Raw genomic sequence first — 17,245 nt, forward strand, 5'->3', positions numbered from 1 at the left:
CCAATATTCCAGCTTAATCTCATATCAACATGATAGTAAATAATGAAATGTTAACTCGCGGTTTCTGCATGACTACAGGGATTATGATGATAACAGTATGGAAACCCAATTGTCTGGATACCTCGTTACTGAGGAAACCCAATTTTCCGGACACCCAATCAGTATGGAAACCTAGCTTGTCTGGATACCTTGTTACTGAGGAAACCCAATTTTCGGACACCCAATCAGTATGGAAACCCAGCTTGTCTGGATACCTTGTTACTGAGGAAACCCAATTTTCGGACACCCAATCAGTATGGAAACCCAGCTTGTCTGGATACCTTGTTACTGAGGAAACCCGATTTTCAGGACACCCAATCAGTATGGAAACCCAGCTTGTCTGGATACCTTGTTACTGAGGAAACCCGATTTTCCGGACACCCAGTCAGTATGAAAACCCAGCCTGTCTGGATACCTTGTTACTGAGGAAACCCGATTTTTCTGGACACCCAATCAGAATGGAAACCCAGCTTGTCTGTATACCTCATTACTGAGGAAACTCAATTTTTTCTGGACACCCAATCAGTATGGAAACCCAGATTGTCTGTATACCTCGTTACTGGGGAAACTCTGGACACCCTATTGGTATGGAAATCCAGTTTGTCTGTCTACATTGTAACTGAAACACGTTTTTCTGGATACCCTAATCATATAGAAACCCAGCTAATCTGGAAATGCAATAAGTATGGGAACTTTTATTTTTAAAAACAGTCTTGAAATCCCTGTCTGGAAATCTTGTTAGACTGGTTACCCTGTTAGTCTGGAAACACAGTGAGTCTGGTAACCCAATAGCATGGAAAGCCTGTTAGTTTGGAAACACTCTTTAGTTTGTAGTGGTAAAACAAAGGTCACAATATGATACATGCTGCAATATGCAGATTCCTATCTAATCGCATGGAAACAACGAGACTATAAATATTTCAGATTAGGTTCAAAAGGAAAAGCTGTCCATCACAGCATTTTTTAGCAGTGAACTTAAAATGCTATTACAATTTGTTTTGCAATATTCAACTGACACAACAATGTCAATAAATGAGAAGTAAGTAATTTAAACAGTGTATTATCTTCTATCAATACAGAAAAAAATATAGTGTATTGTATCGTTTCATGAAATCTCATAATCGACCTGTGCATCATTTCGCACTGTGTTTTGAAGACAAATACCATTAGACTCCATCACAAGAACTTGATAATGTTGATCTCAGAGGAGTGAAAACCCTTTCTAATCCTTTCAGAACATTTCAAATTTACAGCCAATGTGGTTTTCGACCAATTTCAAACATTTCATTTTTCTTAATCAGAAGTAGGTTAGCATCAGATCAGTGATTATATGTCCACTGCCAAACACATTTTTGGTTCGGCCTAAAAAAGAAATGTTGTGGTTCCGATTACCCGACCGTTTTACCCGGGTTTTTTAGAGGTATGAATAAAATAAGCTTTCAGATATCCTTGTTTTTGCCTGGCACTAATGGGCATCGGTCATTCTGATAGAGAAAGTCAACATGATGGCCGCACGCTTGATTGCATAAACAATTATACATTGATAAATGTGTTATTAGTTCATACTTTACTTCTAAAAAAAAAAGAAAAAAAAAAAAAAGAATTCCTACCTACCTACCCTAAATTTTAAAGAGGTGTAATTGGAACTACAACATTTTTTTATTTGGCCTTCATTCAAGGGTTGAACCTATCTTTTCACAGTCACTGAAGGCAGGAAAATACAAATTGACCAGAAAGTCTCCTAGACCGAATAGTGGTAATATTTAGCAATGCTTCCCAAAAATGTTCGAATTCTACTAGCCCTGAACATCAACAGAACTGATCAGGGCTAGTGGATAGAGCTAATATCTGCCTTTAGTTTCAGAAGTAACTGTACAGGTTATGACGGCTAAAAATTACTGTGGTCTCAGATTAATCAAAATATATTATACTCATCCTTTCGAAACTTTTCTATTTTTTGGTGATAATGATTCTCAAGAAGCAGTGAGTGTTGTCAGTGTTTTAGCAGCTGTCTGACAAAGAACCCCCCCCTCCCCCCTAAAACATCACTGGGACAAAAGAAGCAGTCTCTGTAAGCTAATCATTGCAGTGACATTGACAGACCACTTAAAAAACTCATCTATCACCCTCCACTATCAAAGTAATCATCTCTTTTAAACGGCCATGCTTAACCATGCATGGTATTTTCTCTAAAACGGTTTACAATCCTTTTGTTATTACTGTTATTAGTGCAAACATTAGGCTAACGTTGTCTTCTAAAACACATTAAGTCATTCCAGTATCCTCAGTATTGTGATTATGAAGTGTTTGAGGGCACATTTCTTAACACTCTTCAGTCTCCTTGAGTATGTAAATGTTCCAAGTCTGTATTCAACATGCGTGGGTGGGTGTTAATGGTACAATAATTATGACATTTAATAAAACCAAGATCTTATCAAAGGTTTAATTCAAACAAAGAGATGAAAGAGTTGACAATTATTAGAAACAACTGGGTATGTTTATTCAAATATTGTCTGAATTATCAACAGTTTGTAGGTGACAAACCAAATGTTTGAATTGAAAAGAAAGTTAAACCTCAACTAAATACACACACATAAGAAAATAACCAATCTGAGGTACTTCTCTTTACTTAAGAGTGCAAGTTTTCACACAAAAATAAAATAATTAAATGGTGTAAAAACCTAACAAATAATATAGAGACTTCACCTAAGAACACGTATACTATATCATAAAGCACTGAGATTCAATGGTTTTGAACTTAATACTAAAGTTGACGACATTGTACTACAGCGTGTCAATAATCACCACCTTTACGGTACTAAATCTCAGTCTCAAAATGCGTTTCCGAACATTAATTTATTAGCAAACAGAACTTCAAATATTTTTTTTTTAAAAACCTATTTACAATTATTTAACATTGTTGTCATATTAACCTTGAAGAAATAAAAAATATTATTATTTTAGAGTATTATCAAATAGCGAAATGAGGAGCCATCTATAGTCAGTGTGAGAGGGGAATAATTGCTCCACCAGGTAAATAAAGGGAGCGGGTCGCTCCTTCATGATCGTAGCGCCAGGTTACGTTTCACCACACAAGGAAACTGAAACAAAGGATGTGAAGTCTATCAATAACGACTTATACCTTGTATAAAGCGGTTTTCCTCTTCAACTTGCTTACTCGCCGTGGCAAACTCGATGAATCCGCCGTCGCCGCTCAGTGGAAGCAGACGAGAACTGCAGAATATAAATAGCCTCCACGAGCTGGGCGAACGGGCGCGCGCACCTCGTGACGTCACGGCTCTGGTGGCGATAGCCCATGGCAATAGGGATCTTTCTTTTTAACATGAAATTTAATACGCTAGAATTCATTTCAACTTTGTCTTGAGTCACATAAAAATGCTGGAGAAAAAGCGTAAAATTTTGACAAATCCACCAATTTTGAAAATTACAGATTTTTCACTTTCTGTTTCATGATGACTTCATTTAATTTAGAACTCATTTCTCTACAAGATATGAAACGTCACCACCACCTGTTACATGTCATGTATTGTTTACATTTCTCACAGAAACGCTACCTTTTTGTTTTAAACACTGTCTTGTACAATAAGCATGGCGATTACAACATTGTGCTTACATGGAAACATAATTGTGCACCATTCTCAATTCGCAAATGTGTTCACAAATTTGGAAGATGGGTATATATTGAAATAGCATACATCTCATATGTGATGTATATTCACAGGCATTCCATGACTATGGCGAACAAGTGCTTGATATTGTATAAAAGTCATATTTCAATATAGCGGTTGGGTCATAACTGCTGACACAAGCTGTAGTTGGTCATCAGGCTTATCATTAGAGAATATACGGTGCCTGTCCGATAATCATAGTTGATGAATTCTGGTCTGTACTGTAACATGCCACACATCATCACGTCAATACTAACCAACAATTGGAGGGACAAACAGGTCACAGACAATATAATTAACAATGGTTTTGACACACACATAATGAAATTGTTTGTTAGTCATTTTCCTTGATGGGAAAACACGCATTTCGTGAGTCACTTTCCGAAGGAAAACTAGCCTCAGAAATGAACATATTTTACAGAAAACGGTTCTTATATTAACTAAGTAAAATATTAAATAAAAAACAAGATTAAAGATTTTTCTCTATTTTCAGAAACCGAAGCTGCAGTAGTCAAGACTTGCCAAACAGTATAAGCTTGAGTGGGCTGTAGTATACTTGTTCCAGGGTCAGTATAAGCTTGAGTGGGCTGTAGTATACTTGTTCCAGGGTCAGTATAAGCTTGAGTGGGCTGTAGTATACTTGTTCCAGGGTCAGTATAAGCTTGAGTGGGCTGTAGTATACTTGTTCCAGGGTCAGTATAAGCTTGAGTGGGCTGTAGTATACTTGTTCCAGGGTCAGTATAAGCTTGAGTGCGCTGCAGTATACTTGTTCCAGGGTCAGTATGACACAGTAATTCTGAAGGATGCACATTGGCGGATACAGAGGGTGTCTGAAGGGGATGCACATTGGCGGACCCCAGAGGGGTGTTCCACACACACACACACACACACCCACACCCCTTGAAAATGACTTAAAGGCCACATTGAACATTTTTTCTGCGTTGGCGGAGCCAGTGGGGGTTCAGGGGTTCGACCCCCCCTTCACCCCCTTCAAAATTCTTGGATCCGCCCATAATGCACATGAATTTTCAGAAAGACAGTTGACATTTCAATACTTGGATAAAACACGCCCCCAGCCCCCAACCCAACCCCCCACCGGGTTCATATTAATGTTCTCAGTAAAATATTCATGCCTTGTCAAGATATGATGGCGACAAATACAAAGGACCAACTGTTGCAGGATGCCTGTAAAGCACATGATACTTCGGGTATATATTGTTCAAAATTATATTTTTGTAGAATTAATAAACATACCATTTTGCTGCAAATAAGTACTGCAATAGGGGCCCGTGTCTACTCTAAAATGGCACATGAATATATCTGTTGTAAGAAGAACGCCCGGACTTTGAACTCCGGAAATATTTGAAAAGTCGTGACTTTCTGTTTTGCTCAAACATCGTCCACTCTGCGTTTCGTGTCGTCCATTATATACATTTTAACGACTGTTCAAAACCTCGAGTGTCCTAAATTCGAGCATATGCGTATAACTAACTGGTTAACGTGTATGCTAAGAATAAGCTGTACCGTTGACTGTAGACCAATCGCTGATGACACCCTACCACTATAGACAACTGAAGGGTGACGATGACTTTATCAGGGGACAATCCCACGTGGATTGTGTATTAGAAGTACAAATCACTCTCATATACGCTCTTAGGGTACGTGCGCCCAATGCCGTGGCTGTGCTCCTGAACTGAATTCAATTAAGTGAAAGGAGCGATGCCATCAGCGTTCGGGTTGAGAGTGCCGGCAGGTTTATTTGCGTTTGTAGAGCAAACAAAGTTTCTGTGTCTGTTATTTGTTACAGCAGCTTAGATATGTTTTCAGGAACTAGACAAGATTTACAAGCGGGTTCTTTATGCCGTATCACCTCAAGATGGAGGGTCTAGAAGGAAGGATATAATGGGTGCACCATCCATGAGTATAGAGTGCAACATATCTCACAGCTCGAGGCTAATATGGTAAGAAATATAACGGAAATTTGATGTAATAAATAAAAATCAAGGGTGCAGTGCCTAGGTCGATGAATTTTACATCGACCTCGAACAGTACAGATTAATTCCTCCGTTAGTGTGAGCTGAATACAAGGAAAGAAAACTTATAATGATGCAGGATGTAAATGTTGGTTAAACTTCACTACCGAGAAAATATCATAACGGGGATGATCTGCGAGAAGAATCCGTCACCAGCGATCCTGCCGCAGGTAAGGGAAGCAACTGTGTTTAGCGTATATTATTAGGTCTTAGGTCAATGCATGACCCCAACAATACGTGTTGTATATCTAACGATATAAAGTATATGTCTTTAATGCTGTTTTACAAATATTGCTGCCATTTGAAGTTGTAGATCACTGGTAATATGTTACCATGCGGATAGCTAAACTGGACCACTAAAAGCTAACGCGTTTCTGAAACGGGTTAGTCACGGATAACTAAACAGAACCATGATGAGCTTATGCACTTCACAAGGGGCTAACCATTGGTAGCTCAACTGGACCACGAGGAACTAACGCTCTTCACAAGGGGTTAATAACGGAGAATTAAACAGAACCACAATGAGCTAACGCACTTCACAAGGGGCTAACCATTGGTAGCTCAACTGGACCACGAAAAACTAATTTTAACGCACTTCACAAGAGGGTAATCACGGAGAACTAAACAGAACCACGATGAGCTAAAGCACATCACAATGGGCTAACCACGGGTCTTATGCTTCGGCTCTGCAGGGCTGGTAGTGAAGCGGAACTCTTGTACAGAAGCATTAGGGTGAGTTTCAAGTGCAAAACAGTAGACAAGGGAAGCTGTCAGATCAGCTTAGATAACCATTTCAGTTAACAGGACTGTTGTAGCCTGATATTCTGTCTCTCAGTACACACCATGCGTCAAAGGCAGGAGTGAAATATCTGCTTCTACAACAGTTTATGAATGACGTAGAATTTCTTCTCTGTTCCAATGGAATACCATCCTCCACTGTAAACGTCTAGATTATCAGCATTCATCTGGCTACACCGTGTTGCATGGTAATGAGAAACATTCCCCCTCGTCGACATCCTTGGCAAGGCAGGGTATGATTATTCTCCTAGACCTTTGTTGTTTTTAGAGATTTGCAGAGCTGCGAACCTTGCGCCAGGATCGTTAAGATTCAACAATACTATTATCATTGAATTCTCGAGGATTTCACCAACGTCCACCACCCATTCGTGACACACTCGAGTTATGCCGAGACAAGCCGAATATCTTCTTGGACGTTACGCATAGGAGCTAATGGTGACGGATGTTTACGACCTACGCAACTAGCGAGAGATTAGAACCAGTCCGCAACATCACAGTGTAAGATACTGGCATCCTATATTGCACTCAGCAATATTCCTGCTATATGACGGCGGTCTGTAAATAATCGCGTTTGGACCAGACAATTCAGTGATGAACAGCATAAGCATCGATCTATTCGCAATTGCATGGGATACGATGGCACGTGTCAACCAAGTCAGCGAGCCTGACCAGCCGATCCCGTTAGTCGCCCTTTATGACAAGCATGGGTTACTGAAGATCAATTCTAACCCGAACCTTCACGTGTCGGCATCCTATAAGTATCTCGACCATGCGCCCTCATAGGTTAAACTACACACTTCTTGACCATAAAAAATATCGATTTAGACAACCCGTACGATGGGAAATGAGATAATTTGGATTCTGCCTTGATAACCATCATCGTCTTGCGTTGTACAGAAACAGACCAATGACATCGGGAATGTCTCAAGGGTCGGGGGCAAATAATTTCTGTTGCTGCATGGTTATCAGCATCTCCCTCGCATCCTACCAGAGGTTTTACGGTACGCGGCGTCAGCAAAGAGATTGATGAGATATTTAAACTAGTTTCAAACTACAACAAACGACAGCAACTCTTTTTAACCCTAAATATTAATGCTGTTTGGGAAATGTGCATAGCAACCGAGAAGCGCGAATAGACTTAACCTTAACGCTGTAGGAAGATCAAATTCGTTGTTGCTACCTTCCATATCAACATCATGTCGGATATTGTTTACCTGTGGGTTGATATTTATGCATTATTGACAGCATTTGGTTCAGAATAGTTTCTCCGTAAGCAGTATCCATCTCGTGTTCCACTCAAGAATGCGAAATCATTCCGAGCAGAGACCATATGATATACTCTTTAGAAAAAAGGAGAAACGCATAGGCCCAAAAAAGGAAATGTATTAACGTATTTAAACGTAAATAAGTCGATTAAACTTGAATATAGATGAAGGAAATTCGACATACGGATGAACATATGTATTGTTGTCATTGGCAGCATTAAGCCAGTTCACTCACTGCACGTTTGGACACAAGGGGGCGCAGGTCAGTACCTGGTGACAGCATCCCCTGCTCGATACCTCCTTGGAAGGGATTGCACAAGTCGTTGGATTTTTGCTTGGGAATTCTTCGCCATTCCTCCTGCAACGCGTGGGCAAGTTCTCCAAATGTCTGAAGACGATGGTGATGTTTACGGTCAAGTTCGTCCTATAGATCCTCGATCAGGTTCAAATCAGGCGATTTGGAAGGCCAGGGAAGGACACTGACGTTTGCATTGGTGAGGTAGGCACCTGTTACACGAGCTGTGTAGGGTGAGCGTTGTCGTGTTGAAACAGCTCCCTTCGGCGGTTAAAAAGTGGGAGGAGGGGAGGTCGCAGGATTTGGTCGATGTAGCGATTTGTTTGTAAGATTGACTTGAACCACCACTAGCTCTGATCTGATGATATGTAGGACATGGTTGCCCACACCATGACGCTTCCACCACTAAAATCTGTCCACCCGACGAACGCAGTTCCGCGCAAAGCGTTCGTGTTGACGTTGATAGACACGTTGTCTCCCATCCCGTCGTTCCATCGCTCAACCGAACGCGTTCCTTGCGTTCCCCCGGGTTCCAAGCTGTACCCTGTTGCACCATTGGGCACGTCGTTGACGGTGTAGTCGTGTCAGGACAGGTCCAACTGTTGGTCGATATGCTCGAAGTCCCATTTCTCTCAGACGATTTCTGACGGTTTGGTTGGAAATTCTTCGAAGACCAGGCACCTGTCCTGCAGTGTCCGTTGCTGTAGCAAATCGGTGACGTAGGTGAAACACCCGGATGAAGCATGAGTGGTCACTATTGATCTTCCACTTTTGTGACGAATTGAAGCGGGTATATCGATGTCATAATCGAGATATGGTGCTGTGGTGGACTTTGAAGTGTCTTGCAACGGCAGACTGGGACTCCCCTGCCTCTAAACGTCCAGTGGTGATATTTCGGTCAGTATAATTTTTTATGAAAAACGTTTACAAACACATTTTTGGATGCGTCTGCGCGCAGTACACAGCAATCATGACATGATTAACGGGATTCAAACATAGGAATTGTCTTAATGATGATTGCTATCGAAATATATCGAAATGAACTGCTGAAAACGCCTATTCGTTTCTTTTTTTCTTTTTTTTTTGAAGAGTGCAGTTTATTATATGGTCTCTGTTCCGAGCAACTGGCAGTACTTAAAATTTCAGAACCACTTTAAGTGCTCTCCAATATAAATGTTATGAAATGTATTCAGTTAAATATCAGTACACTAGTTCCATACATGTCGTGATTAGAGAAAGTTCACGAGCACACTATCTAATAACGAAAGTAGTTTTGTACCTGTGTTACTATACATACGTGAACATGTCAATTCAATACAAACTTACTCAATACCATGCAAATAGTTTACGTATTGCGTTAAGCTCACATATTCATGATTTCAACATGGAAAGGTTATTTTTTTATACAAGACGAATATGAAAAGCGTATGTTTACTTACATGTACTGTAGGTCTTTCATGGCTGAAGGGGGCGGTGGGGTAGCCTAGTGGTTAAAGCGTTCGCTCGTCACGCCGAACACCCGGGTTCGATTCCCCACATGGGTACAATGTGTGAAGCCCATTTCTGGTGTCCCCCGTCGTGATATTGCTGAAATATTGCTAAAATCGGCGTAAAACCAGGGATAATCTACAGCGTCTTCTATTCTGGTTTTATAGTGCTAGCCCACTGAGATAAAACTAAACTCATGGCGAGGAAGCGCCAAAGGAAGGGTTGATTTCGGGGATCGAACCCGGAAGGCGGACGCTCTAACCACTACACCACGGAGGCGGTTGATTTGGAAGAAAGAGACAGTGAAATGAATCTAACCATGACCCTGAATGAATGCTTTATTTTGTTACACGGGCCCAATATACACATACCTGTGAAGATCCCGGTTAGACTCAGTGGTTTGCAATACTTTATTTTAATCAGGGCCTGCTGCCGCCTGCAGGCTTTAAAATCTACGGGCCCTGAATGAAATCTGCAGGCCCATTTTGTTAAAGTCAAACCCTTAAAACAAAATAGACTACACTGTACACAGTTTCACACTTGTTTCTACAAAATCAATTAGCGAAGCCAGTGGCACAGAGAAACGTTTTTGTTTGTTGAAGACTGGTGTTGACATTCCTATGCGCAAAGCGCTGAAATACCAGGAAGTGAAACTGTAAGTTTTCGTAACATGGTGGATCATGAATGATTCCAGAACGTTAATAAAGAAGAAAATATGGGAAAGATTCCAGTTGAAAAAACCCCAACAAATGACAGATAATTTACTGGAGGCCACAAGGGCAAGTATTTGAAACTGCCGGCCCGATACAATGATAACCGACGCGCCATGGGACTCCGGCTCGGCGATTATTTCGAACGCTGGTTAGAAGTGGTCTTCAGCAACCAATGCTTGTCGTAAGAGGCGACTAACGGGATCGGCTGGTAAGGCTCGCTGACTTGGTTGACACATGTCATCGTATTCCAATTGCGTAGATTGATGTTCATGCTGTTGATCACTGGGTTGTCTGGTCCAGACTCGATTTACAGACCTCCGCCATATAGCTGGAATATTGCTGAGTGCGGCGTTAAACAACACACCAACCAAACCAACCCAATATACTACATATAAAAGGTTTATACATTTCCCTGGGAGGAGAACAAATGTGTTAATTTTTAAAGGAATGCATTGCGTCTTTGTAAACGCTAAAAGGTTTATTTAGGCTTGAATAGTGTGGCTATTGCGGGATGTGAACAGCTGGTCAAACCTTCATTCTGTAGGATGTACAAATAATAGCTGGAAAGAAGATGATATCTTAAATCTGTATAAACTAGACAAATGAAACATATACACATGATGTGTACTTTCTACAGTGGGAACAGTGCACAACGGACATTAGACTAACGCTTTGTCTCTGAATATACATAATTATGATAGTAACAAATAAATTTAAACCCATTCAAATTGAAAAGGAGACCCACTCAGATGGGAAATTCAGGACCGAGGTAATCTAGACTTGCTTCATTTAGGGCTTTAGCATTGCAGTGAGGGTTAGGCAGTAGAGAAAATAATGTGGTTCGAGGACTGTCAAGCAAACACAATGGACATAATCGGATATTTTTCAGAATGTTCAACTTTCTACCTTAAAAACCAACTGAACTGAGATATGAACAAAAGTCCTCTAATAAGGCATTTCGATATGGAATAACGTGAACGGATTAACGGATATATAATCTTCAAATATATTTGTCTTAATATTGCTGAAAAGATATAAAATGGAAAGTGTACATAATTTCTCTAAATACCGCTGATTATCAATGTCGATACATCTTTATTTAATTTCTTTCAGAAACTGCTCCCTACAAATAATACCTAATTGGACCCAAAAGATTTCCAAATCTAAATCGAAATAAGATTTGCTTAACACTCAAGGGTAAACAATCAATTCCCTTTTCTGCTCGTCCATACTGGTAAGCATACATATGTATAAGAATATGAGTATTTGTTGAATGCGTCATCTTGTCCAGTATCTAATAATCTTGCTGATTTCACGTCCAGGAATACCGAGTGAGTGAGTATGGTTTTACGCCGCTTTTAGCAATATTCCAGCAATATCACGGCGGGGGACACCAGAAATGCCAGGAATACCGACGCAGTACCAATCTCGCCACAGTATTCGGTGTGGATTTTCTTAAGTTATCAGTAACTAACAAAACCAGGTATTTACGCCCAGAATGTTGGTGGCGGGGGAACACACAAACAAACATAAACTTCTCAAATTTCCTAAGAGGGCGGTGGGGTAGCCTAGTGGTTAAAGCGTTGGCTCGTCACGCCGAAGACCCGGGTTCGAATCCCCACATGGGTACAATGTGTGAAGCCCATTTCTGGTGTCCCCCGCCGTGATGTTGCTGGAATATTGCTAAAAGCGGCCTAAAACCAAACTTAGTCAGTCAGTCAGTCAAATTTCCTAAGTCTATCAGCTATACACTACGATAATCTTAGTTGTGTCAATGTTAATTGTCATTTATGATAATAAGATGTAAGTTGATCAATTCGCTTCTAAAGACCTATTACAGTACTATCAAACAAAATAATACCATCTGCAAATAAAATAATATACATATCCAATACTTACCCACCTTTGGCCATCATAGCTCAATGTCATGTGTAAAGTATGAAAATAGAAACGGGTCAACTGACAGCCTTGCCAAACTCTAAACATACATTCTATAGAAAGGTGTACATCCTTCTTCAAAGTTATACATGATTTCACATGCGCATATTTAAACTATTACATATGATTTTGTAAATAATTAACGCTACACCGTATCCTGTTTCGTAACCTAATACTGAGTTCAAGGAATACCATAATCTATCACATGTGGGATGTTTAGCTGTTCTTGTCAACATTACATGGTTACGTCACCGATGATCTGAGTGGCACCGGATGAGATACCAATACCATTTGACAAGTCAATTTTTGTGTTGTGTTTTGTTCGTGGAGTTGCGGTTCTTAACGACCTTGCCCTAACACCACTAGGTCACGGCATTAGGGCATGCAACGTGAAAGACAGCTGCAATATCATGATCCTGGTTGGTTGGTTTGTTGCTTAACTCAGCAATATTCCAGCTATATGGCGGCGGTCTGTAAATAATCGAATCTGGACCAGACAATCCAGTGATCAACAACATGAGCATCGATCTACACAACTGGGATACGATAACATGTGTCAACCAAGTCAATGAGCCTGACCAGCCGATCTCGTTAGTCGCCTCTTACGACAAGCATGGGTTACTGAAGACCAATTCTAACCCGGATCAGCACCAGTTCATGATAATTTATAAATGGACTATGACCCAGGTTGCGCGCTCATATACCTTACAGCCATTTTATGTCTTACAAGTCCCTGCCGGTGGTGGTGTGGCCCACTCAAAATACTTTTGGCATGTAGAATATTGTTTCCCTCGAGTGAAATGATATCAGTGAAATATCGATTTTGTACTTGCCGATAAATATAGTTTGTTATCAATAAATCATAACCTAAGCCGTGAATAAACTCCCAGACGAAAATTCTCAATAACATCCACTTGTATTAATTCAAGAAGATTCCAGCGTCTTACTCTAAACTACGTAATATTAAGCTGAAGCACCCTTCTCTGGCTGTCATTAGACCTTCCTGTTGATCAAGAAGTTTAAACATTTCTGGTGAGTATTCGCGTTATTTAACATGAGGTCAAGACATGTGCACCCATCCCAATTTCCTAATAATCACTGATCCGGCAGCTTGGCTATGTACACAGTTTCATAACCGGTACTTGCTGTCTTGCATACATGCAGCGTACTGGCGAATTCCGCTTGCTTCCTTCACAGAGCCAGATAACATTTAGACTGTAAGAGAGACGCTGCCAAACCCTTTGTATTCCTCCCCCGGCCTTATTGTAACGGAGTGTCAATAAATACCTAGGTCAAAAAGCGTATCTTTATGCATCGCGTCGGTATTGTTCTTTGTGAACTCTGAGCTATCTGCTGGGGTACTGTGCCCTCTAAATGTATGGGAGTTATCTGCCTTGAGTATCTAGATTTCTGCTTTGGCGGACAGGGGTCATTCAGTTCGCTTCAATGACATACTATAGTTTGAATGTAACGATGTATGCCGAATGTATTCGAGTGGGGCATTGGGGAACAGTCTTCGGATCCTCACAACTGTGGTATGCGGAGAGTTATCTGCCCTTGGTGGATCGTCTGACTTGACCATGGTACATCACAGTTACTGTGTCTGTATGACACAAGAAGCGCATAAATACATAACTCAAGACAAAGAAGTGATTACTAACATTTAAACCGATACTCCAGAGGTTAAGAATACAATCATCAGTCAACTGTTTTATGTGCTAGAGGTGCTGGTTTCCTGGTTTGGAAACCTTGCGGGACTCCCGTCTCTTGCCGCCCACAAGTAGTAATACATATGGCGTCAAAGTGTGAAAAACGTTTGTATTTCAATGCTGAGTCAAAGCATTAGCGCATTTCAATGGGAAATGGTTCGTCTACAATATTCGTCACTACGTGCATCCAACCGTAGTTAAGAGAATGTCACCGTTCGGCTTGTTGCGGAATGAAATGCGTTGCCATGGAGTACTCTTGAAACTGCTGGGGCTGCGGGATTGCTTCTAGTAGATGGCTTATGGTTTGTTCCAGGGACTTTGGGTGTAGTGTGCTGTAGCACGCTCGCTTGTCATGCCGAATGTTCGTGTTTCATTCTCCCCTATGGTTCAGTGTGAGCCAATATCTGGTGTCACCCGTCGTGATATTGCGGAAATACTTATAAAAGCCAAGCACACACAAACCTGTTTTTAGAACGCAAAGCAGATCGTTGTTTGTGTGCGTACAAATATATCGTTCCCTGCCATTGGCCACAAACCGTGCCGTTCATGCACTGCATCTACTATATATACAACAAGCACCATAAGAAATTGTCCCGACAAACACATATGTACAGTTTCTTTTGGTGCCTAATATATATAGACCGGTTCTTTATAGAGATTCTGTTCTCGGTCTAATTCAGTTAAATATAATACTGTAAACATGCTGAGAAGAGGGAGAGAGAGAGAGTCAAAGTGAGAATGTCGCTAGTACTATGCATACACCGGCATTGTGTGGTAACAATGGTTGTTATGGTGAAATTGGGTATTGTGTGGTCACAATGATTGCTGCATGGACACAGGGTACTGTGTAGTCACAAAGGTTGCTGTGTGGACATGTTTTATTGTGTGGTCACAATGGCTGTTTTATGGACATGGGGTACTATGTAGTTACTGCGGTTGCTGTGGACACGGGGTATTGTGTGGTCACAATGGTTATTTTGTGGACTCGGGTTGTTGTGTGGTCACAATGGTTATTTTGTGGACACGGGGTATTGTGTGGTCAAAATGGCTATTTCGTCGACATGGGGTATTGTGTGGTCACAATGGTTATTTTGTGGACACGGGGTATGGTGTGGTCACAATGGCTATTTTGTCGTCACGGGGTATTGTGTGGTCACAATGGCTATTTTGTCGTCACGGGGAATTGTGTGGTCACAATGGTTAATTTGTGGACACGGGGTATTGTGTGGTCACAATGGGGTATTCTGTGGTCACAATGGGGTATTGTGTGGTCACAATGGCTATTTTGTCGTCACGGGGTATTGTGTGGTCACAATGGCCCTTTTGTCGACATCGGGGTATTGTGTGGTCACAGTGGCTATTTTGTCGACACGGGGTATTGTGTGGTCACAATGGCTATTTTGTCGACATGGGGGTATTGTGTGGTCACAATGGTTATTTTATGGACACGGGGTATTGTGTGGTCACAATGGCTATTTTGTCGACACGGGGTATTGTGTGGTCACCATAGTTATTTATGGACACGGGGTATTGTGTGGTCACAATGGCTATTTTGTCGACATGGGGTATTGTGTGGTCACAATGGTTATTTTATCGACATGGGGTATTGTGTGGTCACAATGGTTATTTTGTCGACACAGGGTATTGTGTGGTCACAATGGCTATTTTGGTCACAATGGCTATTTCGTCAACATTATTGCGTTTTATTTTGTCGACATGGGGGTATTGTGTGGTCACAATGGCTATTTTGTCGACACGGGGTATTGTGTGGTCACAATGGCTATTTTGTCGTCACAGGGGTATGGTCACCATAGTTATTTATATTCACAATGGCTATTTTGTCGACATGGGGTATTGTGTGGTCACAATGGTTATTTTATCGTGGTCACAATGGTTATTTTGTCGTCACAATGGCTATTTTGTGGACTCGGGGTATGGTGTGGTCACAATGGCTATTTTGTCGTCACGGGGTATTGTGTGGTCACAATGGCTATTTTGTCGTCACGGGGAATTGTGTGGTCACAATGGTTAATTTGTGGACACGGGGTATTGTGTGGTCACAATGGGGTATTCTGTGGTCACAATGGGGTATTGTGTGGTCACAATGGCTATTTTGTCGTCACGGGGTATTGTGTGGTCACAATGGCCCTTTTGTCGACATGGGGTATTGTGTGGTCACAATGGGGTATTGTCTGGTCACAATGGCTAATTTGTCGTCCCGGGGTATTGTGTGGTCACAATGGCTATTTTGTCGTCACGGGGAATTGTGTGGTCACAATGGTTATTTTGTGGATACGGGGTATTGTGTGGTCACAATGGTTATTTTATGGACATGGGGTATTGTGTGGTCACAATGGTTATTTTGTCGACACAGGGTATTGTGTGGTCACAATGGTTGTTTTGTCGACACAGGGTATTGTTTGGTGTTCAGGCTGGGGCTGTGGATACGGGGTATTGTGGGTCTCAACGGTTGTTGTGTGTGACCTTCCGGGCCAAGGGACGTATACACTCATCTTTGATGGCGGCGTGAAATACACAAGAACTCTTTATTCAATGCTTGTATATTTGATACTTGTATCATAAGCTTTCAAACTTTGCGTCTGTTTCTGGGCCCTGTTTCTGAAAGCTATCGTAGCGCTACGACTGTCGTACCTCCTATACAGTAACATAGACTTAAGATAGTCGTAGCGTTACGATAGCTTTCAGAAACGGGACCCTGCCTGGTAACATATTAACAACGTTTGTAATTTTGGGGTCAAAACCAGGTGCATACTTTCCTTTCCTCGGAATGCTATGTATATAATGTCGGCAACTGCTGAGTATGACTGTTATTACGTTGAATACGTAAAATAAAATGAAGAAATTCCGATGGTTTTTCCTTGTAGGTGGTCCCTAGGTTTAAACGATGCTGGCTTGACTTTACTGATATGATCAAGAAATAGATTACCACATCACCTCCAATTGAAATGATGACATGCAAGCAGCTACGCTACCAACGCTGCAATACGTCTCGAGCATGTGTAACCTACAAACTGGGATTTCACCACGAGAGGAGGCTGGGTGTTTTGAATGTTTTACGACAGGCGTTTGTCGGGGGCCAGCTCGCTACTCAAAAATGACAGACAACTTCACCATGCATTAGCAAATATTCCCAGACAAGCTTTGAAGCCTCTCGCTTTCAGAAAAATTCTTCTGAGCCTCGAGACCGAGTTAGAGTTTTGTATCTCATAAACATTTAATTTAAAATATCTGAGTGAGTGTAAGCTTGGGAGTGTTAT

At 41.3% G+C, this 17,245-nt stretch overlaps 1 protein-coding gene across 5 annotated transcripts in view; it reads right to left on the reverse strand.

Moving 5' to 3' along the window:
- LOC124290590 overlaps window positions 1–12,302 on the reverse strand; it is a 49,281-nt gene extending 36,979 nt beyond the window's left edge. Inside the window, exon 1 of one of the 5 annotated variants that reach the window (XM_046727342.1) lies at window positions 12,220–12,302. In XM_046727342.1, the coding sequence (XP_046583298.1) occupies window positions 12,220–12,249 (30 nt within the window). In that variant the 5' untranslated portion in view covers window positions 12,250–12,302. Of the gene's footprint in view, window positions 1–3,181; window positions 3,312–12,219 lie in introns of those variants that run through there. The other 4 variants (XM_046727340.1, XM_046727337.1, XM_046727343.1 and 1 more) reach the window with 4 other exon arrangements.
- Between the last annotated feature and the right edge of the window lie 4,943 nt (window positions 12,303–17,245).

This window comes from Haliotis rubra, unplaced genomic scaffold (genome assembly GCF_003918875.1).
Source record: "Haliotis rubra isolate DU_JTF1 unplaced genomic scaffold, ASM391887v1 Scf47, whole genome shotgun sequence".
NCBI classification, from domain to species: Eukaryota; Metazoa; Mollusca; class Gastropoda; order Lepetellida; family Haliotidae; genus Haliotis; species Haliotis rubra.